The 25,440-nt window shown below is 37.9% G+C and overlaps 1 protein-coding gene across 1 annotated transcript in view; it reads left to right on the top strand.

Annotated features, from left to right (window-relative positions):
• Positions 1-25,440, top strand: part of TNNI3K (TNNI3 interacting kinase) — a 299,704-nt gene that overhangs the window by 176,530 nt on the left and 97,734 nt on the right. Inside the window, exons 18-20 of the mRNA XM_068540108.1 lie at positions 17,272-17,324; positions 17,642-17,694; positions 21,515-21,647. Coding sequence (XP_068396209.1) covers positions 17,272-17,324; positions 17,642-17,694; positions 21,515-21,647 — 239 coding nt within the window. The remainder of the gene's footprint in view (positions 1-17,271; positions 17,325-17,641; positions 17,695-21,514; positions 21,648-25,440) is intronic.

Raw genomic sequence — 25,440 nt, forward strand, 5'->3', positions numbered from 1 at the left:
TTGTGTCAGGTTTATGTGAATAAACCATGAATGTTTTCACAAGTATTATTTCATTTAATATTTATCTTTAAAAAAACTCACAATGCTAAAGAAGAGAAATTTGAAGTTCAGTAAATTAATTTCTTCCCCCAAGTCACTCAGTTGACTAAATGGCAGAGCTGATATTTGAACCCAATTGCTCTGATTCCCAGAGCCTTACTCATTCCATGTTCCATAAATACCCTCTAACCAACCTCCAAGGGCCTGAGTCTGGGGCCACTCCAAATCATCATGTCCTCTGGAGACCAGACACTCAAATAGACGTTTGCCTTTGTTTCCTTGACTATACAGCATGTGTGGGTAACATTTATAAGATTGTTGTTTCCATCATCATTGAGTTAAATAGAAGGGCTATACACAAATCAAAACCAAAGCCAAAACAACAAACAAAACAAAAAACCACTAAATACTTTAGGAACAAAATGTTCTGCAGCGCTGGGTAAGTACAGAATACAGAGTATCCACAACATGCTGGATAGCCTGTAGACGTTTTTTGAATAGTAATCATTTGTCACTTCCATGCTGCATGCAAAGACTGGGTAGACGGTAAACTTGAATAAAATCACCGGGTATCTTTTGGCTTTGTTTCAGCTGGTAGATTCATGAGTAACCCAGTCACATAAGGCCAACGTCATGAAATATGCATGTTGTTGAACTATTTAGTCACATGTCACATTTTCTATGAACACATTCTCATTAGATTTTCTAAACACCATCCAGGACATTCATCCTTTCATGCTCCTCCTTCCAGTCTCTTCCATCACCAGCACCCCTACCTAGCTGCTCCACTCCCACACCTCACCTCTCTCCTTCATTTGGTCCCTTTTTGCTCCCCTCTCCATGTCCAGCCTTTTCTCCTTAGTCATCATTTTCTGTCCTTTGTTGCATTTACTTTCTTTAATTTATAGACTTCACTATTTTAACGCTCATCCTCCTTGCTTTCATAAAAAACAGTATTCAGAATAAATGTTCCTAAATTAATGCAACATATTAGAAATTAGGCTGTACCTTCCAATTTAATTTTTCTTAAACTATTCTATGTGACCCTGTCAGAGCATGTGTGGGGGAAAGTAAATGAATTTTCAAGCCAACTAGATGTGGATTCTAAGCATAATTCTGACACTGTTACCAAATGTGTGGCCTTAAGGAAAATTATTTCAAGTTTCTCAGCTTCAATTCCTCAGCTCTAAGTCGAAATATTAATACCACCATAGAAGGCTACTATGGAGACTAAATGAAATGAGGAATTCAAACTACCTAGCTGTGTTACCTTAACCTTTCTGCAATTCAATTTTTTCATGTTTAAAATGTTATAATTATTATACCAACCTCATTGGGTTGTGTGACAATTAGATAGGTTAACATATATTGCTTAGATCTATGCTTAGCACATAGTTATATTTAAGTGTTACTTACTGTTATTACCTAATATCTAACACCATGCCTAACATTGAAAGATCTCCTATAGATCTTTTCTACAAATGGGATTCTAATCAACATTATTGACTTGTCCATAAGAAATAAGTGCTCAACGTGTAGAAGGCATAACTGGACAGATGTAGAACATATTAGAAGGTAGAATTGATGGTACATGGTGACATTTTTAAGAGGGGATCGAAGGACAGGGAGGAATCAAGTTTGGTTCCCTGGTTCTTATTTGGGTAACTCAATTCATGGTGATATCTTTCACTAAGACAAAAGAAGCAAGCTTTGGCCAAGAATAAGAAGGGCATAGGATAGAATATGGTACAAGATCTAACAGCCTGTGGCATTTAGCAAAACAGAAGTTCACGTTGGAAAAAAGGGTTTTTTTGGAGTGGCAGGGTAAAAAGTGAGACTAGTGTATTGAAGAGGGCATAGTCAATAAAGAAGTAGATGCAGTAAATTTAAGAAAACCCTTCAAGAATATGGACCAGAAAGAGGAAGAGAGAAATAGAATGTTGCCCAGAGGGTTACTTTGAAAAAGGCAGGATATTGTATTAGTAGCTATATTGATTATTCACAACCATAATGTTTCTTGAGCTGCTGTAATTTGCCAAGTCCTAGGGGGCACTGTATAATAAAATGTTTTAAGAATAGTTTTAATGTATCTGGGGGAAATAAGAGATATATAGAAAAAGAAGAAATTAAAAAAGAGCATATTCTAAATACCAAATGTATGGAACTGAAAATAGTGTTATAGGCCTTCAGTTTCAGAGTCCCGGACGTGGGCTAGAATATTTGGGTAAGCTTGTTCTTGAAGCTGTTGCTTGCACAAGGGCATGGGGAGAGGGGTCAATGGGGTGAATAGAGCTTCAGGCAGAGCAGTCAATGATGGTGGGCGGTTGGGGGGGGGAAGTACAAAATGCTTACTCAGCACATCTCCTTATCTTTAATGGAAAGGTGGGTTTGTTCTAAAGCTTTTTCTGTGTTCAGCAGTATAGTAGATGCCAAATAAATATTAACCAAATATTTGTTGGGTAAATGCTGATTGTACAGGAAATTGACAGATAAGAATTTGCCTGGAATAAGGCTAAAAAGTGAAATCAAAGTCTTAAGTCTCAGAGAATTTATTTTGAGTCACAAATTTGGATCTATTATAGAAAATAGAAAACAACAGTTTGGTCAGAGTAGCTACAGAATTCAATTCTATGGAATTTAGGAAAAGTCAATGCTGAATATAACCACGCCTTAAAATCCCCAATCATTCTAATTCTATCCTTACCTTTACTTCTCTAGGATCAAGAAGAAAATTTAATTCAATAAGAGTTTATTATCAATCACCAGTAATTTCCCTGGTTCATGGATCTTGTGCCCGTGGAGCTTCTAATCATATTGGGGTCAAGTGCTGGGAAAGCCAGGATAAGAAGAGATCACTGGACTGGGTGCTGAAAAATGGGGATATTTATTTAGAAGAAAAGTTGGAAGTGAGTTTACACTTGGAGGAGACACCAGGAACAAAGTGAAGGAGAGAGGGAGGAAGGGCCAGGGGCCATGGTGGGGACAGCCACGCAGCATTGACGAAGTGTTAGAACTGAAATAGCCCTAAACCTTCATGGCTGATGAGTTACATTTCTGTGACTAATACTCTATCCCACAGGGATAGACCATCTAGTGTCTGGAAAAAAACTAAGTGCTCCTCTTCTCAGCAACCAAAGAGACGCTGAACGATTCAGCAAGTTTAAAAAAAAAAATAGACCTGTTCATTCCTTTTGAATTTTCAAAGTGTCCTTGAAGGAAAGCATGCGGGATTGAGTACATTTGTAACCTGCCCTTTTGCAGAGACATGGGCACTTCGTCTCCCTGTGCTCCCTGAGGGGGATGGAGACGCCATAGTAAAAGTCGTAGCGTCAGATTAGTCCAGTAGGTAAACGGTTTCCTTTCTTGAATTACCGACAAATCCCTGCTTCCCGAAGGACCGCAAACAAGTTCCCCTGAAGTCACACTGTTTAAAACACTCATCTGTGGCTCATTCTGAGAGTTAGAAGGAGACCCTCCTTAGAGGCCGAGCTCTGCAGGAGCACAGCCTCTGTTTGTCAGAGAGAGAGCCGCCTCGCCTGCTCTCGTGGAGCTGCCCACTTCCGACGCTGCTCTGTTTAATACGGAAACCTTATTTGTTGATAAAGCCCAGCTCTCCTCTCAGCTGTTACTCTTAAGCTCAGCCCTCCTGTGCTTGACACGTGTACACCTACTTTGGGGTCTTTTAACAGGAAACTTGGCACATAATCAATGGTGTTTGTCATGCCGAACTCAGAGATTTTTCTTCTTTTACTTGTATTTCATGTATTTCAGTTCTTATTCCATGCTCTCTCTGGCCTTTTCTTTTTCCCCATTAATGTCTAGGAATTAATTTTAACATGCAGAGATAGAGGGTTTATCACAGACCTTTTGTGTCTCAGTGTTAAATAGATGCTCAGAAGGCCCATGGCACATTCCCAAAGAGTTGGTACTGGATCTGCTCTCTTAAAAGTGGGTGAGAAGAGTCCTATGACACTTTTGGGTACAAGTGAGTCTGGGTCCTCTGTAGCTGGTGCCCTTAGCATCTATGTCTCTGTATTTAACATGGGCTTGGGTCCTCAGAGATCAGGGAAAATGAAGTAAGTGAGGCAGGAAAATGAACAGTTATTAGTCAGGAAATCCAGTAGTGACCTTGACAGAAAACAAAGCTCTTCAAATTCTTCCTTTATAAACAGATCATTTAATAATTTCTAATATCCTTTCAAATTCTAAAATATTGCTTGCTATATCTCTTGTTTGTCCTAAGTCCCCCAAGTTTTTGCTTTCATATTATTTTCTGTGTTTTGTTTTGGTAGACTTATGTTCTCTCCTCAATGTAAATAAATGTCCAGTGCATTTCAGGGTTTACATACAAAGTGGGGTTTGCATACAAAGTGGGGTTTGCATACGAAACAGAGGTTTTAGTATTATTAAAAATCACTGTTTTCAGAAAAGTGACTAGGAAACAGTATTTAGATGATAGTGGAAGCAGCAAAAGCTGGAAACTTTTTTGATGCTGTTGGTTTTGTGGTTTTATTTTGGTAATCAGGCTAGCTAATTATTACATTTCTAACTCTTTGATGTCACATATCTTTGCCATTTTCATCCTTCCTCAAAATCCTGACCATGTGCTTTGTGGGAGAAAAATTCCCCCACTGTCCTGTGACCACACCCCCCCCCCCCAAACATAGGTTTCACAACCAAATGTCTGAAGCCAAAACCCCCTGCTCATCCAGGGTCCCAGTGCATTAGAAAAATGTTAGATCCTGTGAAGAAAACATAGTCAATATGATGTTTTCCAATATTCCCTTTTTCAATTTTAAATTAAAATAAAACAAATGATATATCATGAATGCATAGCTGTTGATGTCTGTGATATCGATTGTCCCTTTCTCATTCAAAAATGTTCCATTTTGCAGTTTGTGTACCGAAGATTCCTCATAAGATTACGCCCTGTTAAGAAGAATAAGCAATAACTTTAGCGTAGAAATGGAAATTATACTTGATTGTTGATTCTAGGGCACTATTTCGCAGAAACATCACAATCAATAGTGTGTGTGTGTGTGTGTGTGTGTGTGTGTGTATGTGTGGTTAGATTTATTCAGGCATTATCGCTGCTCCACTCGCGTTTCATGGTGCTGAGCAAATAGTAAGTGAAGGAGAGTATGGAGTTTTTTCACATTACCCTCAATAAATGGGTTTAACCACAATACAAATCTTATAATCCACCTCTTCAATCCCACTGGCAGTGGGACAAATCCAGTAGCTTTAGAAGTAAGCCTTCAAATATACTTCTACTGACAGACTGGAGTTTGTTTTAAGAAAAGTCAAGGTTTTGCAATCCTTTGCATTTATTGGAGTTTTCTGTTTCCATGGTTTCTGAGAGTTCACTGAAATTAGGCTTTCAGTGTTTAGAAGTTCATGATATGGGACTTTGGTAAATTCCTTCTCTCTTACCTAGATTATGTTCAAGATTAGCATATTGTTATTCCTGAATGAGCTTGGGGGAGCTATCGTTCTGTCAACATGTTTCTTCTCCTGCATGCCTTTTCCAAAGGACCAAGGCAGTCTGTATGAAGCCAAACTAGGGTCACTTTTTGGCAGCCTGAAAAAATAAAATCACAGTTCTCATTTTCAGTGAAGAACTACCTTCAAAAGATTAATAGAGAAATCCAGGCTTAGGCTTCTCTGGCCTTTGGCAAGGAGGGTGCCCTGATGAAATAAAATCTTAAAAATGAGTTTCAGAGGCTTCACACTTCTTACAGAAGAACAACAACAAAACTCCCTTGTCCTGGAATAGTTTATGTTGAGCCCCAAGGTACAAAGGAGGCATCAAGAATATACATAGAGGCTTTATTTAGCTATGAAGCAGAGTATGTGATTTCTGATGTTACTATACAATTGTTATCAGGTTTCTACATGCAGCCAAAATTGTGGAACCCTCAAGTGGTTGCTGAGGGTCCCATTACCACATAACATACATAATAAGTAAATATCAATAAGTTCTCTGAACCCAAATATGCTATCTCCATTGTCTGGGGCTCAAACCCAAGAACTCCAGCAGTTACCCCTCATGAAGATAATGAGTTTTTGATTAGTTGTTGTTACCTAATGAAGTAGGAAGCAGAGATGATAGAAAAAAGTCAGAGGCCGAAAGATACCAGAAAGGAGAGACTATGAGAATATGTGTAGACTGCAAGGAGCTAATCTAGATGACTTGGAAATATTTTTTAGGAAAGGGTACAAAGCTCCAAAGCAAGTAGATGTGAGTTGCACTGCATTTCAAGGGTCTAGTTAACACCTTAGATTACACTTGAAACAAATTGGAAGCAGTTCAGAGTATAGGGGTCACATACTCAGAGGTAAAGAAGCCACATTGAGTTTGGCAGTGGCAAGGGTTCAAGGATGACTGGAGAGGAGAGAATAATGTGGTTGCCTATGCTGGAGGTCAGGAAGGCAGTGCTCCCCAGAGAGAGGTCTTAGGCAGGAAGAGAGTCCCAAGTGATCACGTAGCGCTACCACCGCACCAGCAAAATGTGGCAGCAGGCAGATCCAGGGCTCCTCAGCCTCAGGTCTGAGTGATTGCTTGTCAGGCAGATGCGTTTGTAAACTAATGACTTTCACAGTGTGATGAGATTGAAAATGAAGCCTAATTGCTTCCACTGATTTAACCCTTGGAATGCTTCCAGGCATGCCGATAGCCATGTGTCTTTAATCATGTGAGTTAATCACCATCAGGCATATAACAGAAAACAGTGGCTTATAGGAAGTCTGGGAAGCATTGCTGTTCTGTTATTAGATTTACAGTTTGGGGGCTGTCATCTCTTCAAATAAGGACACTGAGAGGTTGGCCATGCAAACTAGTGTTCGTTAGTAGCCACTGACATAGGCAATTACATGGTTGTATAATTCAGAAAAAAATGAATTAGTATTTATGCGATTTTTTTAAGTGGCTTAAAAAAACTCTTAATGGCAGTGGAGTGAGAGTTGCAAGTCACCTTGATCCTTCTAAGTCCACCATGAACTTCAGTCTTGCTCTGGAAGAAAGTCAGAATTGGAAAATTGTCTCATAATCAGGCCAGTCTGATTAATAGTGACAATTAGTATTGGACTATAGTGCATAACCAACTGATTATGAATCATTTGAGCACTTTAGGTAAATTTTCAATACAGGCAATTAAAATGAAAAGACTCATGATGCTTACGTAATGACTTCATTAAATTAACTCAGTTCTGAGGTTGGAGAAAATTTTCTTTTGTCACAAGGAACCAGCAGAATTTAACTTCCATTCACATTTGTTTAAAAGAAAACTGGAGAAAACACTTAAAAGGTATAAACACACACACACACGTAAACACACACCACATTGAAAACAGCTTGCTCTTTTTCTGAAAGTGAACTGTTATTACTGTGGAAGAAGGAAGTGAAGGTCAGAGCATGGGTTGTATTCACATCGCTTATTTGAATGAAGTAAATCTTTCCCTCAGTTACATTCTGTATTCTGCTAAATGCATGCATTGTTGAGGTTAAAGGAACTTTACTGTGGAGTGATCTGTAAGAGACAGACACTTCAAAAAAGATAAATACTCAGTTCTGTTACATAAACAATTGACCCAAACCACTTACTTCATGATGAAAGACAAAGCTGGAGCCAAGTCCAAATACTGCAGTATCAATGCAGTCAGGGAACCAAAGCTTCTTTTAGGTGAAATGCAGTCATTCAATCAGGCAGTAGCAGTATTCTACATTTAGACAGTGGGAATGGAAGGAGAAGAGACTCTAGGGCTAAAAGTGAGTTGAAATATTCCATAGTAAAGTCAGTTTCTTTTTTTTTTTAACTTTTTATTTTATATTGGAGTACAGTTGATTAACAATGTTGTGTTAGTTTCAGGTGTACAACAAAGTGATTCAGTTATACATATACATGTACCTGTTCTTTTTCAAATTCTTTTCCCAATTAGGCTGTTATAGAATATTGAACAGAGTTCCCTATGCTATACAGTAGGTCCTTGTCAGTTATCTGTTTTAAATATAGCGTTGTGTACATGTCAATCCCAAACTCCCTAACAATCCCTCCCCCCACCCTTCCCCCCTGGTAACCATAAGTTTGTTCTCTAAGTCTGTGGGTTTTGATTCGGGAAGTCACTTCACTTTCAAGACTCATCACTTAATACCCAACATGTACACGGCTGTGTGGTTTACAAAGCACATTTGCCTTTAAGTCATACAAACACTCCGTAAGCTAGGTCCTATGTTTATTAACAACAACCAATACTGGGATTTCCGTGGTGGCACAGTGGTTAAGAATCCGCCTGCCAATGCAGGGGACACGGGTTCGAGCCCTGGTCCGGGAAGATCCCACATGCCGCGGAGCAACTAAGCCCGTGCGCCACAACTACCCAGCCTGCGCTCTAGAGTCCACACGCCACAACTACTGAAGCCGACGCGCCTAGAGCCCGTGCTCCGCAACAAGAGAAGCCACTGCAATGAGAAGCCTGCACACTGCAACCAAGAGTAGCCCCCGCTCACCGCAATGAGAGAAAGCCCGCGTGCAGCAACGAGGACCCAACGCAGCCAAAAATAAATAAATAAATTTATTTTTTTAAAAAACCTATTTAGCAGTTCACAGTTTACAAAATTCCATGTGTTATCTCTTTTAATATCCTTCATTCCCCTCACAATTTTTAAAGATAGGAAAGGAAGACTTGAAAAGTTCAAGTATTATGATGTAATCACAGGACTAGAAACAGCAAAAACCAGGTATCCTGAATATGGGTCCTTGTCCTACATGCTACCTCTTATCCCTCCTATTCTTAAGACTCTTTCTTCTCCTCTGTTAATGATCTTTTTCAGAATTAATTCTTACATTCTCTGGATTCTTCTCTAGGTCTTTCATAGTGAAAACCACTTTAAATTCTAGCTTGTGATGATAATGTCTCTCCCTTTTAGTTTGCATTGCATTTCCAATCAGACTGCATTCTCTTTGAAGGCAGACACTGCAGTTTCTAGCCCAAAACTAGACCTTCACAGCAGGAAGAGCAAAGCTGAGCAGTGCTGACAGGGGTGACCATGATTGCAGCTTATCATTTCTCCTACGACACAGGATGACCCAGGGCAGCAAGCAAGCCGTTTCAGCTGCTGACACTGCCAGGTTGACCCGGCACACTTGTCAGCCAAACAGCTCGCTTCTGAACGTAAGCCTCACTTGTAACAACAAAATCACAAGTTAGCAAATAACATGGGCTTTTAAAATCATACTCACTTAGATTACGTCAAAGTGTTAAATCCAGAAATGCCAAAAACTTGCTGTAAGAATTAAGGACCTCACCGCGATGAAGAGTGGACCCCGCTTGCCACAACTAGAGAAAGCCCTTGCACAGAAACGGAGACCCAACACAGCCAAAAATAAATAAATTAATTAATTAATTTTTAAAAAACAGCTATACTTCAATTAAAAAAAAAAAAGAATTAAGGACCTGTTGACCTTCATCTATTTAACTTCCTTTAATGGTTTTACCAAACTCACTGCTATCTGGAGAGCGTTCCTCAGTGACACTTCACCCTTAACCATGTGTCTGGAGAGTTTAGAAGGCAAGCAGTGTGTGCCAGTGTGCATGGGCGCTGTTGTGTGTACAGATTGGTGCATTTCAGTAGCTGCTCTCCTCCTTCCTCTCAGGGTAGTCTATCTCATCTCCTGCCCCTTACCTCCCCTGGTTTCCTTTCCCAGGTGGTAGAATTGGGGCTAAGGTGCTAGTGCCAGCAATTACTGACAGGTTTCTTTATCAAATTCAAATTAAAAGGGTCTGACTCGACTGTTTCTACCAAATGTGACCATGTGCACGAAGGTGCTCTGCAAAGCGTCAGATATAACAGCAGACTCCCACTCCCCAGAACCTTCCACAAAAGCAAAGAAATAAAAATGAACCTCCCAAATGGTCTTCTGGGGGAGAGGAAATCTCAGAATTCCCATCACCTTTCTTTTATTTCTCTCTTTTGATCCTGATGATAGCCTCCAAGCCACTGACACTCCTCATGTGCCTGGCTTATTTCCCAGGTCAGATTGCAAGTGCCTGTTCACAGTGACTGTGCTTCATTCCTGCGTATGACACATTAATCATACCCTGGAAGGGAGGAAGGTTAGTCTTTGCCTGCTGTGTCTTGGTGGTACAGAGGTGTACTAGATTACTTTCCATGTAGCTTGTTGACGTCAGTCTTATGACCTTACAGTCATACGTTGAACACAGGTATTTTGGACACTAGTTGGTAGACCACTCTTTACCCAAGCAAAATTTCTGGAATTTCTGTCCAGACATCCAGCCTTAGCAGCTTTGGCTCCTCAGGGCCCATCCAGATGATGCAAGGGTCAGCTTCTCCTAAAAAGGGCAGACTTTGGAGACTGAAATTTGACTGCTGGATTCACCTCTTACCAGCTATGATACTGGCCATCTCATGTAACCGCTCTGAACCTCCATTATCCATCTGTAGAAGAAGTAGGCTAATACCAACCACAAAGTGGCTCCATGAGGAACGTAAACATCTTGAAAGCACCGGTGTGTGCCCACAGGAGGCTCTCACGCAATATTTAATCCCTTCTCTCTTTACTACCACCCTTTCTGTTACTGTCACATGACTCCCACAACTTTCACTGTTCTCACCCTTCTCAAAACTTGCAGTTCACGACATATCTCAGTAATAAACCCTTGAGCTCATCACTAATAATTATCACACCACTTCTATTATCCCAGCTCCAAGGTCAGCCCTTTCCCTAGGAACCCTTCACTCCAGTGCCGGTGACCTGTCAGATTACCTCTCTGACTCTGATATGACACCCACCAGGAGGCATTTGTGCTGTCACTGATTAGCACAGATTCCATCAACTTCATCCTTACTTGTCCCCTCCATTTGATTCACTCTAGATAGGAAGTATGGCTTAGCACTAAACTAAAAAATTAGTGGGTGAATCTTAGAGGTAGTTCTAAAAATTAGTTTTCTTTGTTACTGAGCATTTAAAGAAGAAATGGACAGATCCAAAAGACTATCTTGAGGTGAAAAGAACATTTCATTTTATTCCAGCACTTCCCAAAGTGCTCTCATTCTGCAATGACATTTTCATAGCATCCTTTTTGACATTTGGTCCCATTTGCTGCTATGAACTCACACTGTCCTTATGTTCCTAAATTGTCACTACATCTTTGTTTTGTTTAATTTGCTATTGTTTGTTAAGGACAAAAGAGTTCACTTTGAATGTTATTTCAGTGTAGTAAAAATAATAGCTATTTATCTGGTGAGTCCAATCTTGCCAAGCACAACAATGACTTTAGTCAAGTTCCTTAGCCTCCCAAGTCAGCCACTATACTTTTCATAAAAAATTCACAGGATTTTTAGTAAGACAGCCATTTCTATTTGGATATGTTATTGCTTTCTGCTTAAGTATTCCAAACTAGAAAAGTTGAAGATGATCCTAAGTTTTTTGTTCCCTTTTTTTCTCTATATCTAAGCTGTCCCAAGATCTAAACACTTCTTTCAAATATTTTGATGGATTCATCCTATTTTTTTTGTTTTGTTTTGTTCTCCACTTTACCTTATTACTTTTGTCTTTCAGTACCTCAAATTATTTTTGAACACTAGTCCCTTGCTTTTAGAGCATTGCACCCTATATATAAAAACCTGCTAGCTTTTTGGTCAAGCCTGGAATTCCCTCCCTGGTTTTCAAATTCCCTTGTAATCCAACACCACCTCCCCTCAGTTTCCCCCCATGACACTCCAGCATGTAGTCTCCAATTTAGTAAGTACATCCTTCTTTTATTCCCCTTACAGACTACACACATTCCCAACTCTTGGCCTTTACCAAGATTTTCCCTAACCTACACTTCTTTCCCCCTTTGTCTCAGCCTCATTTCCTCCTCACTTCATTGTAAGCTCATAAGCTCTTTGCCTGTCTTGGTCACCACTATATCGCAGTGTATAGGAAATTTCCTGGCACATAATCAGCTCTCAGCCGATATTTGTAGACTGTCCCTTGAGGCCCACTTCAAAGCTAATTTCTTTTATAACTCCACTGCTTTCTTTGAATTCTTTTGTTACCCATACTCATCTAAGCTTTCATGAGCCAATTGTAAGGGCTTTCAGGATGGAATCTATAATGTGCATTACTTTGCATCTCTCATAGTGTCCTTTTTTAAAACAACATATAGTTATTCTTTTACATTTGTGGAAGTCAGAGGATCAAAATCAGTTTTCCTGGGCTAAATTCAAGGAATCATCAGAGACAGTGCTTTCTGCAGGCTCTAGAGGCGAATCAGTTTCTTGCTTCTTCCAGCTTCCAGAAGCTGTGGCATTCCTTGGTTTCTGGATGATTTGCTCTAGTTGCTGCCTCCATCATCACATTGCTTTATTATTGCTAAATCAGTCCAATATTAGCATATATTTATATGCTTTTATCTTGATCTCTCTTTGCTGGGAAACCCAAGCAAAATCAACCATTGTTATTTATTTATTTTTTTTTTAGCAATAATAGAACCATTTTATTTATGATAGCCGTTAAAGAATAACCATTGTTATTTGAAAGCCACTGGAGAAATAAGAAAAGAAGAAAAGCTAAAAAAAAAAAAAAAACCTTGAGTTATCCTTCTTTGTATATTTTATTGTTATTCTTCTCTCAAAGTTCAGGTCGTCAAAGAAGTGGTGTTAAAAAGGCTGAAGTTTCTAAGGCAAAGTCAAGTTAGCAAGGGTAATTAACATTGCTACTGAGTTTGTGTTATCCTAAAATTCAGTTAGTTATCTAAGGTTTTGACTTGAAACATAGATATAGGAAAAACCTCTGTAGGGAATATCCTACAAACTTAACACTTTTCAAAAAAATTTTATTGGCGTAGAGTTAATTTACAGTGTTGTGTTAGTTTCAGGCATACAGCAAAGTGAATCACTTATACATGTACATATATCCATTCTTCTTTAGATTCTTTTCCCATATAGGCCATTACAGAGTATTGAGTAGAGTTCCATGTGCTATACAGTAGGTACTTATTAGTTATCTACTTTATGTATATAGTAGTGTGTATATGTCAATCCCGATCTCCCAATTTGTCCCTCCCCACCTCTTATGCCCAGGTAAATATGTTTGTTTTCTACATTTGTAACTCTATTTCTGTTTTGTAGATAAGTTCATTTGTACCTTTTTTTTTAGATTCCACATATAAGCGATACCATATGATATTTGTCTTTCTTTGTCTGACTTATTTCACTCAGTATGACAATCTGTTGTTCCATCCATGGTGCTGCAAATGGCATTATTTTGTTCCTTTTTATAGCTGAGTAATATTCCATTGTATATATGTAGCACATCTTCTTTATCCATTCCTCTGTTGATGGACATTTATGTTGCTTCCATGTCCTGGCTATTGTAAATAGTGCTGCAATGAACATTGGGATGCATGTTTCTTTTCGACTTATGGTTTTCTCCAGATATATGCCCAGGAGTGGGATTGCTGGATCATATGGTAGCTCTATTTTTAGTTTTTTGGGGTTTTTTTTTTAACATCTTTATTGGAGTATAATTGCTTTACAATGGTGTGTTAGTTTCTGCTTTATAACAAAGTGAATCAGTTATACATATACATATATCCCCATATATCTTCCCTCTCGCGTCTCCCTCCCTCCCACCCTCCCTATCCCACCCCTCTTGGTGGTCACAAAGCACTGAGCTGACCTCCCTGTGCTATGCAGCTGCTTCCCACTAGCTATTTTACATTTGGTAGTGTATATATGTCCATGCCACTCTCTCACTTTGTCCCAGCTTACCCTTCCCCCTCCCCATGTCCTCAAGTCCATTCTCTAGTAGGTCTGCGTCTTTATTCCCGTCTTGCCCCTAGGTTCTTCATGACCATTTTTTTTTTTTTTTTTTTAGATTCCATATATATGTGTTAGCATATGGTATTTGTTTTTCTCTTTCTGACTTACTTCACTCTGTATGACAGACTCTAGGTCCATCCACCTCACTACAAATACCTCAATTTCGTTTCTTTTTATGGCTGAGTAATATTCCATTGTATATATGTGCCACATCTTCTTTATCCATTCATCTGTTGATGGACACTTAGGTTGCTTCCATGTCCTGGCTATTGTAAATAGAGCTGCAATGAACATTGTGGTACATGACTCTTTTTGAATTATGGTTTTCTCAGGGTATATGCCCAGTAGTGGGATTGCTAGGTTGTATGGTAGTTCTATTTTTAGTTTTTTAAGGAACCTCCATACTGTTCTCCATAGTGGCTGTATCAATTTACATTCCCACCAACAGTGAGTGCAAGAGGGTTCCCTTTTCTCCACACCCTCTCCAGCATTTATTGTTTCTAGATTGTTTGATGATGGCCATTCTGACCGGTGTGAGATGATATCTCATTGTAGTTTTGATTTACATTTCTCTAATGATTAATGATGTTGAGCATTCTTTCATGTGTTTGTTGGCAATCTGTATATCTTCTTTGAAGAAATGTCTATTTAGGTCTTCTGCACATTTTTGGATTGGGTTGTTTGTTTTTTTGATATTGAGCTGCATGAGCTGCTTGTAAATTTTGGAGATTAATCCTTTGTCAGTTGCTTCATTTGCCAAGATTGTCTCCCATTCTGAGGGTTGTTTTTTCATCTTGTTTATGGTTTCCTTTGCTGTGCAAAAGCTTTTAAGTTTCATTAGGTCCCATTTGTTTATTTTTGTTTTTATTTCCATTTCTGTAGGAGGTGAGTCAAAAAGGATCTTGCTGTGATTTATTTTTTAAGGAACCTCCATGATGTTCTCCGTAGTGGCTGTACCAATTTACATTCCCACCAACAGTGTGTCTTGATAATGTGAAGAAAGTAAATAACATGCTTTGGGGAAAGGTCCATAGTATGACACAAGAATAATTCATAAAATTCACTGATCACCTACTATTTGCCAGGCACTTTTCTAAAATCTGAGATGCTGGCCTAGATGAAGTTGATTCTATATCTTCTCTGCCACTAGCTACTTATATAATGTCTGTTGATACACTTAAATTCTCTGAGCTTTGTACTCCTCCTCCGGAGCTAAGAGGGTTAAACTAGGTTAGTTCTAATTTATCTTCCAATCATATGAGTCTATGAATTTTAAATATTTATAGAATGATGAGTGATATTCAATAAGTACTTGCTGATTAACTAATGTAATCTTTACCCTTCCAAACTTGTGACTTTCTATTTTAAGTTTCTTTTATTTGTTCAAAAAATGTTTATTGAGTACTCCAATGTGATAAGGAGTATAAGCAGTGTGCCAAAAATAAGCACGTGCTAAAAATGATGGAGGTACAACAATGAGCATAACCCCTGCATCCTGGGACATCCTGCCTCTCATACCAGGAAGCACTGGGCAGCCCAGTGACCAAATTCACTTGTTTCTTTTGCTAGAAGAGTAAAATTTTGCTAAACATTTCACTACCCCAACTCCAGTTAGCTGGTATTATCATCCTTATTCTTGTTAGCATAAAATATTTACTTTAGAAGAAATTTAAACAAACAAATGAATAAACAAAATATTCCCTAGACATGTAACTTATTTGAGGGCTTCTCTACATGCATAGTTTCAAGCTATTGCCTCAAGGACTGCTATTTTTGGAAAAGGTGAAGGTTAAGTAGGGGTTCTGTGAGCCTTTCCCTGTGTTTAACTAGGGCAGCTCCGTTTACAAATCTGTTTTCTATATTGAGAATATGCTGCTAATTGTTTTGATAACCATTGTTCTAGATAATTAATTTGAATCAAAATTAAATTAATGGATAGGATACTATACATATAATCATTTAATTTGATTAGTAATTCATGTTCAGCATGTGTTTTAATGATATCTATGAAATGTAACACTCATTATCCTTTGATAGGCTAAGGGATTGTGGTACAGGAACTCACCTAAATCCTTCACGGAATCTAGTGGTACAGCATTTTGATGCATTCTTCTTGCTGCCTTTGAACTTCCAGAGAGCTCCTGATGCTGCAGAGTTCTTTATCATGAAAGTGTCATTCTCATAGCATGTATTAATTGGTAATTTACAGTTAAAGAGAACATCTTGGGGTTTTTGTTTCAACATCCTATATTACTTCTACACTGAGCTCTTCCAAGCAAAAAAAATCTTGAGCACATTCTAGATTTTTGGTAGTTGAAAAGAGGATTAAGTGTATACCATAAAGGTAAAATTCATTTATGATACAAGAGAAGTTCAAAACTAACTTTCTTATAAAGCTCAACTCAGCACCTGGAAGCACTTATATAAATGGTTCAATATCATACTGGACTTATTTGGGACTAGAAAATAATAAAATTTTCCTTTTTTGATCATGAAGCAAAACAACTAAGGATAGAGCAGATAAATTAATATAGTATGGCCTATGTGCACTAAAAGAAACCCAGTAGGAGATCTCCTAATGCTGAAATGACTCATTTAGAAGCCAAATGTGAAATAAGCATAAAGAAAGGCATTCAATAAGAAACACTCAAAGACAATCTTGGGTCACAATACATTTGTCCATAAGATATCCCACAACTCAGTTCACCAATATGTGAGAGGAATGACCTCTCTTTGGACTGTCCCAGGCTTGATTTACTTCTTGAAAAGGACAGCCTTGATCTAGCTTGAATTCTGGTTTGGAAAGGAGACTTTGAAGACCTTTATATGTTTTCCTCTCCAAGACCTTAAAAACTAGATTAGCCAGCCTCATTTCACAGGCCTTAAAAACAGTTCTTTGTCCTGGGATTCTAGCTAGAACATAATGACCAAGACATTTTCCGTAAAGAGTCCTTTTCCTATATTCGTGTCAGGTGTTGCCTTGAGCTGTCCTTATAAGCCTAGGGTTCTAGCAAGCTTATTCCCTTGCTCTGACTCTGATATGCTCACAGGTACATTTTACTATTGCCTGTAGCCAAATTTTGTTAGCAAATGAACTTCAAAGAGCAGAAAAACTGATCTTCAGCTGATGGGTCTTTTTGACATGTTTAGAAGGTTTATCTAAAGTAGAATTCTTTGTATACTTTCAAAGTCAGATATAAGATGACCACATTTTATAAACATTCCTTTCAGATTAGCAAAACTAAGAAAATCAGAGTCACTAATCTGAAATGTCTGTTAGCCTTTTGGGAGTTGTTTAGCCTCTGGGGTAAACAAATGATGATTATCGTCCTCTTCACTGAGAGGCCATTCAGATTAGGAAATAGTAAAGTATACTCAATATCTACTTTTTTTTTTTTTTACAGTCACAATATTCTTCTCTATGAGGATGGGCATGCTGTGGTGGCAGATTTTGGAGGTGAGATTTCCATGAATAATGCCCCAAATGGCATCCGTTTCTTTCTCCATTCCTCATTGGTGCTGATATTATATGATGAATCTGAAAATGAATTTCACACTGACAGCTATACTTCTCTAAGTCATTCAAATTTCAATGAATTTTAAAAGTATATCATTTATTTCGAGTTTTCCTCTTTCATATCCTCAGCTAAAAGAAAGGAAGTGAAAATTTTAAAAAGATAGAGGTTTCTTGGGATTTGAAACTTTTAGCTGTAATCTTTGACCTTGGTTTTAAAATATTTCCTTTGACATGAATTTGTTTTCTGTTTCCCTCAGAATCAAGATTTCTGCAGTCTCTGGATGAAGACAACATGACAAAACAACCTGGGGTTAGTTGCTGCTCGTGTTCCCTATAATTATGAAACAATTAAAATGTGTAAACTCGGCATGAGAGGAAGGGAGATGAAAGCAGCTTTAACTGGAAGAAATGGCATTCTCCCAAGGGCGGGTTAATGTTTTATGTTTCTATTTTCAGTAAGCCCCCAAAAGAACTATTTCAAGGCTCTGTTAGAGAAATAGATTAGATATATATTTGGAAAATGTTACAGAACAAATAACAGAATTTGTTTCAAATATAATTGAAAAGTACATGACAGGCATGGATAATTGGCATTCATGTTTAGATCTCGTTATTAAGTGGTAGAGTTAACATTTAATAGGTAACCGTAAAATTCATAGTTTACCCGCATCTACTAACAATTCATAGTTTTCCATTTTAACATTGTAAGTCAATAGGTGATATAGTCAAGCATTAATGTTTAAGAAAAATATAAATGATAACATCTGAAGCAAGCATAATTGTACTCAAAATGTCTGCAATTAGGTTCATCATCGCCTTCTCCCATCCCTTCCGCACAAAGAAGTGCACTTCTCTTTCTGGACTAGCTGTGTTATTTAATTACCCAAGCTTGGGCTAATTTTCTGTTCCTTCCTTTTTCTGCTTCTGCTTACACACTGCTCAATCACTTTTTCTGTTTGTTTCTATTTCTTTTCTTAATTAAAGTTCATCCCAAACTCTCATTTACCACTGCCTCAGTTTGGGTCCTCTCCATCTCTTTTCTGGACCATTGCTCTAGGCTTCTAACTACAGTCCTCTCTTCCAGTTCATTCTTTGCAACATCAGCCAAGTGTTGTGTTCTGACAATTCACTTCTTCCTATAAACCATCAATGATGCTTAAAATGTTATACCCCCCCGCCAAATCTGACCCCAAGGCTCCTCTGTGACCTCCTCTCCCACTAAATGTTCTCTCAAGTCCCTTATGACCCCGGCATACAAGCCATCTGGCTATTCCCCAAACATTTCATTCACTTTCACAGCCCTGTGACTCTGCCAGCATCATATTCTCTGCCCGCGAAGCCCTTCATTGTACCCCACCTGGAGGAAGTCTACTCATCTGGCATGGCCCAGGAAATTTTATCCATTTTAAGTACCTTCCCTCCCATAAACTTCCTCCCCCCTCCTCCTCCCCACACACTTTTCTCTCTGTGCTTTTGTAGCACTTTGTTTGCACTGCTAGGTAGTACTCTGACTCACTCAACAAACATTTATCAAGGACCTACATTGTGTCAGGCATCGTGCAAAGGGCCAGGAATACAAAATGCAAATAAAAGCTTAGTCCTTGATCTCAAGTAACTCATTTTCTAGCGGAAAAAACATAGTAATAAGCAGATAAGATTGAAAGCAGTGTGGACATTCAGTGACAGAGATGTGACAAAGCATCATGGGAGCTCAAGTGGAATGGATAGGGATAAATAAATTCAGACAGAGTGAACGACAGCATGAGCAAAGGCACAAGGGAGGTTGAGGAACACCAGACTTCCTGGGGGACTTCAAATAGCTTGGCATTGTTGGCATGCGCTGTGTGAGGAAGACAAAATGAGAGATGAGTTAGAGAGGAAGGCAGGAACGACATCATGGACCATGTTGTATTGTAAGAAGGATTAAGCATGCTGGTTTCCCCAATTAAATTTCACTCATTCGTTCAACAGATATTTATGGAATACCTACTAGATGCCAGACATTCTAGGGAACTGGGGATATTGCAGTGAACAAAGCAAAGTTCTTGTGTTTATGGAGCTAATATTCTAATAGAAGAAGATAAACGTTGAACAAGTTAACAAAATATATATCAGACGGTGATAAGTGTTATGAAGAAAAAACAAAGCAGAGTATATGAATGGAGAGTGATGGGGGGAGCCATTTAGATGAGAGAAAGAGAAAGATAACGTTTGATAAGAGACCTATGGTGGAGTTATCCATGAGAGGAGAAGAGCAGTGTAGAAGGGGGGACAGTAAGAGCAGAGGCCCTGAGGCAGGAGAGTCCTTTGTGTGTTCAAGGCCAGAGTTACTGGAGTGGAGTAAGCAAGGAGGAGAATGGTAGGATATGAGAGGTGGGAAGAGTGAGTCCTTTTCTGACAGGACACACAGATCTCATCTAGTACCTTTGACACAGAGATAGCTAACTCAGTGGATCTCAACCATGGCTGCACATGGAAATCACTTTGTAAACTTTGTGAAAGCATTCTACCTGAATCCAGCCTCCAGCAATTCTGATCTCGCTGGCCTGAGGTTGATCTTGGGTACATGTATCTTTTAAAAGTTCCCCTAGGTGATTCTAAAATGCAGCCAGTTGAGACTCTCTGACTAAATAACCTTTTGTCAAATGGAATTGAATTGAATTTCACCAATAGCAAGTAATATTCTTTTATCCTAGCTGTGGAGTCTTTAAGCACAGCACTACTCTAGACTTATTTTGAAGGTTATTTTCTTTCTTACTAGTTATGTGGCCTTATGTAAGTTTGCTAATTACTCTATTACACCCCTGTGAAAAAATGGCCATACTGTATGCCTACTCCCCCTTATGCAATGTTGTGACACAACACATAATATGCTATATAAATGGAGGCTATTTGGAATGTGAACGCTTGTGTGGAAGAATTGCATAGAAGCACCATAATCGAAATAAAGATAATCTTGGAAAGCTGCAATTATGCATGACTTCAAAATAATGTAGACACTTCAAAAGAATTATCAGCAGGCAGCACTACACACAGAATTTCACTAGGAGTAATAAAAGAATACCTGTTTCTTTCAGTGGAAATACAAAGAAAGCAGGTATTTGGCAAAATCCATTGATAGGGCTATGAAGCCATGGGGTTTTAGAGCTGGAAGGGCCTGCCTCCTCAGTCTTGCCCTTGAGGAATCTGAGGTCCAGGAAGCATAGGAGACTTTCCCAGAACTGCCCAAATAGTCTGCAGTAGAACCAGAACTAGAATTTGCATCTCCTAACTCAAAATCTAGTGCTCTTTTTCCTAAACCACAAATAAACCAAATTTATGCATTTGTATCCCAGAACGGAAACTTATATTTAAAAATGAAAAATACATAACTGCAAGTAAAAAGGGTGTAAATGATGCTGTGAAAACATGAGGGTAGACCTTTGTACAGGGAAACTTGTAACGTTTTATGGGCTTGCTTTCTGGAATATTGTGCAAACAGCATTCAGAAATAACAACCCTGGGCAAACAGAGGAGATGTGACAGACCTGATCCTGCCAGTGAGAAATCTGCTTCACACGAATATTCTGGGCACTCCCCTCAGGCCGTTTCTCTCGTCAGTCATCAGGGCACTATTTATGGGTCTAATTTAGTGACTTCCTAAACCACAACCTGAAGCTCTAAAGGAGGGAAGCTTCCTCCCACAGTGCGTGACTCACCCCCAGGGAGGCATAGAGCTCTTGGATGAACCCATGGATGGCTATTCAGAAGCTTGTCAGGCTTCCAGGGGAAAGATGCTCAGAGATACACAAAAAAAATGCTGCTGCTGTGATCATCATTTTATAAGAGGCAGTGTTACTTGGTGATTCATACTGTTGCAATATTTTGGGAAGAATTATGGATTTCATGATCTTCCAATGATAAAAGAAAATGTCCTTTAAAAAACTAAACAGCAGCAGTAAACACACTGTTTTTTGTATGAACGAGCCAGTTTATTGCACACACTGAGGGCAGTATCGATGTTATTTTAAGTTTATATTTTTGAGAACTTAGAGAGAACACTTAACAAATCCTCACTAAGAAGAACACTGTTCTACAGTAGAAGAACTAAGCACTTGGTAAATGACTTGTGGATGTTTCTTGACCCACAGAACCTCCGCTGGATGGCTCCTGAGGTGTTTACACAGTGTACACGCTACACCATCAAAGCTGACGTCTTCAGCTATGCTCTGTGTCTGTGGGAACTTCTCACCGGCGAAATTCCATTCGCTCATCTCAAGCCAGGTAAGCCATGCCTCAGTTAAAGTTTCTCTGAGGGAATTCCCTGGCGGTCCAGTGGTTAGCGGTTTGTGCTTTCACTGCCAAGGGTGTGGGTTCAATCCCTAGTCGGGGAACTAAGATCCCGCAAGACACGGGGTGTGGCCAAAAAAAAAAAAAAAAAGTTTCTCTGATTTCCAGAGTTCTGTGCATTTTCACAAATTCAAGAAACATTTTTTTCCCCAAAATGACTATTCTTGGTGGATTGGCAAGGTGAGAGGTAAGGAAACGGTCTCAGATTGTTTAAAGGTGTGGCCCAATCCAGAAAATTTAATGGCCTATAACTATGTGGTTTTAGACCCAGGCACACAGAAATGTAGGTATATTTTATTATTAAAGTTTAGGGCTTTGATGTATCTGTTGTTAATAAAACAAGCAAATGATAATGGCCATGTGGAATGTGGGTACAAATAACGTGAACAATGCAATATTTACTTTTTGAGATGAGATTTAGAAGTGCCTTTCTGATGTGCATATAAGAGTGAGCTGAAAGTAGCAACACATAAAAATAACCTATCAGGACTGCTTTCTGCTTGTCTCACATTATACAAAAGAGAATTGGTTTTTCTAATTTTCTATTACATATATAGATGCATTCTAAAAATGGGACTTTGTGAGTGAGCCTATAATTTTGTTGTTGATAATATACATTATACTCTGTGTACATGTAGAAGGTAGAGGTAGGGAATCTAATCACAGGAAAAAATGTACAAATATTTGAGGTAAATTTTATTTGCATCTCTCTCTCCATTTTATTTGGGTTGCTCTTGTAGATACAACAGCACTGTCACACTGTTTACTTACTTGTATCCACTGTGAGTCTAAAAACTCCTTGACTTTGCATCCCCAGAACTTACCATGCTTGAAAAGTTGTTTTCAAATTAAATCGTAAATAAATTTTAAATGAATTATATTGTAAGCTTCTTAAGTGGCCACCCTATCACAATATATCAGATGGATCAAGTCAAAAGTGATGTTAAGGAAAGACATCTTACAAATGTGGATGCTCACAAGTTCAAAGTCTTAACCAGGATCACAATATTTATTAGTACTCATGTGCAGAGCAAAAGCCATAACTCATATTGTCTTTTCAAGGCATTTTCCCCCTAATAACCATATGGTCTTTAATTACACTCTGCATAGTGTCTAACAAAGTACTTTTCACAAATTATATCCTCTTTATTTAATCATCCTAACCTTTCTCTATATGCTTTCATGGTTTTAAATGATGAGATCTGGCCCTTATTATAGGGTGGATGAGAAGACTCTATTTTGAACTGGACCAAAATTGCTATTTGTAATGTCTTGCTCTGATCTGCTGCTATCTCTCTACCTCTTAGAATTTGCTTTCTGATAAGACTTTATGAGTATATGTTAAAAATCCACTGTAATTCTAGACACATCGTAGTATTTTCACAAGAAAGAGATATGTCTCCCTTCCTCTCACCTCCTGTGTCAATCCATTCACCTCTTCCTGTGGATTTTACATCCTAAGGACATTGTGGATTTATCTACTACTTACTGTCATCTACCACCATCCTAGCTCAAACCACCATTTTCACCATTTAAACTATTGCAATTGTCATTTTCAAAAATCAGGTTTAACTTATATAGTATAAGTTGTAGTATCACTTATGTAGCAAAATTTACCATTTTAGACTAACATTTCAATGAGTTTTAACAAATATATACAGTTGTATAATCACAGCTACAATCATAATATAGAACATTTCCATCACTCCAAAAAGCTCCCCCATGCATCTTTGGAATCAATTCACTTTTCCCACCTCCAGCCCCTAGCAACCACTGATCTGATTTATGTCCCTACAGGTTTGCCTTTTCCAGAACGTCATATAAATGGAGTCATGTTAGTACATTTATTGATAATTTATTCTTTTTCATTCCTGTGTAATATTCCATTGTGTTGATGTACCTCAATTTATTCATCCACTCACAAGTTGATGATCATTTGAGTTATTCTCACTTTGGGGCAATTATGAATATAATTGCCAAAACCATTCAGGTTTTTGTGTGGATGTTTTCATTATTCTTGGATAAATACATAGGAGGTAATTACTAGATCTTATGGTAAGATTTTTTCCAAGACATTTGTACCACTATGACTTCCTACCAGCAGTGTATAAGGATTTCAGTTGATCCACATCCTTGCCAGCACTTTTTTATTGTCTATTTAAAACAAAATATTAACCATTTGAGTAGGTATATAATGGTAAATAATTGTGGTATTATTTTATACTTCTCTAATAACTAATAATGTTGATAATCTTTCTGTGTGTTTATCTGCTGCTCATATCTCTTTCTTTGGTGAAGTATTTGTTCAAATTATCTTATATACTAATGAGTTCTTAGATTCTAGGTAAAATCTTTCATCTGCTATATGTTTTGCAAGTATTTTTCTCTAGTCTGTGATTTGCCTTTTCATATTCTTACCAATGTCTTTCAAAGAGCAAAAGTTTTTAATTTCAATGAAGTTTACCTTATCAAACTTTTAAATATTTTGTGCATCCTGTCTAAATTATTCTTGCCACACACAAGATCACAAAGTTTTTCTCCTGTGTTTTCTCACAGGAATCTTGTAGGTTTAGATTTTATATTTATAAGATCTATTAGAGTTTTTTTTTAACAGTACAAGGTAAAAGTTGAGTTTGTTATCCTTTTGTTAATTTATTTGTTTGTTTTTTAATATGGATCCCAATTTTTCAGCATGATTTGTTTAAAAAATTTTCCTTTATCCATTAAGTTATTTTGGTGCTATTGTCAAAAATTAATTGACCACATATGTGTGGACTTTATTCTGTTCCATTGATATAAGTCTACCCCTATACTAATACTACAATATATTGATAAGTTATAGTGAATCTCAAAATCATTTACTATGAATCCTCCAACTTTGCTCTTCTTTGTTAAAATTGCTTTTGCTCTTATAGGGTTTTTGCTTTTCCGTATAAATTTTAGAACCGGCTTATCTATTTCTACAAAAAAAAAAAAAAGCCTGTTGGAATTTTGATTGAAGTGCAGTGAATTTGTAGAGCAATTTGGGAAGAATTTACAACTTATGCATATTGAATCTTCCAACTGATAAACATAGTATGTCTCTCCCTTCATTTAGGTCTGATTTCTGTCATCAGCGTGTTTGTAGTTTTCATCATAGAAACCTTACACATATATTTTTTTAAATTATTTCTATGAATTTTGTGTTTCTTCATGCTATTTTAAATGTTTTTTTAAATTTCAATGTATAATGTGTTTTGCTAGTATAGAGACACGATTAATTTTTAAATAACAACCTAGTACCCTACAAATTTGCTAAATTAACTTATCAGTTCAAGTAGCTTTCTTGTACATTCTTTGGGATTTTGCACATAGATGATTATGTCATGTATAAATAAAGAAAATTTTATTTCTTTCTTTCAAATATGTGTGTATTTTAAATCTTTTTCTTGCTTTCTCACACAGGCAAGGACTTCTAGTACAATACTGAATAGAATTGGTGAGGTATATACCCGTATCTACATCTAAAGTTTTATCCACCACCACTCTAGTTCAAACTGCCATCTTTATCACTTTAACTACTGCAATAGCTCTTTGATCATTCTCCCTTTATTCTTCTCTTCCTCTCCAATCTCTACACATCCACTAAAATGATATTTTAAAAACATAAACCTGATTATGTGACCATTGCTTAAAATCATCTATGGCTTTCCATGTTCTTAGGATTAAATCTCAAAATTCTTAATAT

This window comes from Eschrichtius robustus, chromosome 3, assembly GCF_028021215.1.
Source record: "Eschrichtius robustus isolate mEscRob2 chromosome 3, mEscRob2.pri, whole genome shotgun sequence".
NCBI classification, from domain to species: domain Eukaryota; kingdom Metazoa; phylum Chordata; class Mammalia; order Artiodactyla; family Eschrichtiidae; genus Eschrichtius; species Eschrichtius robustus.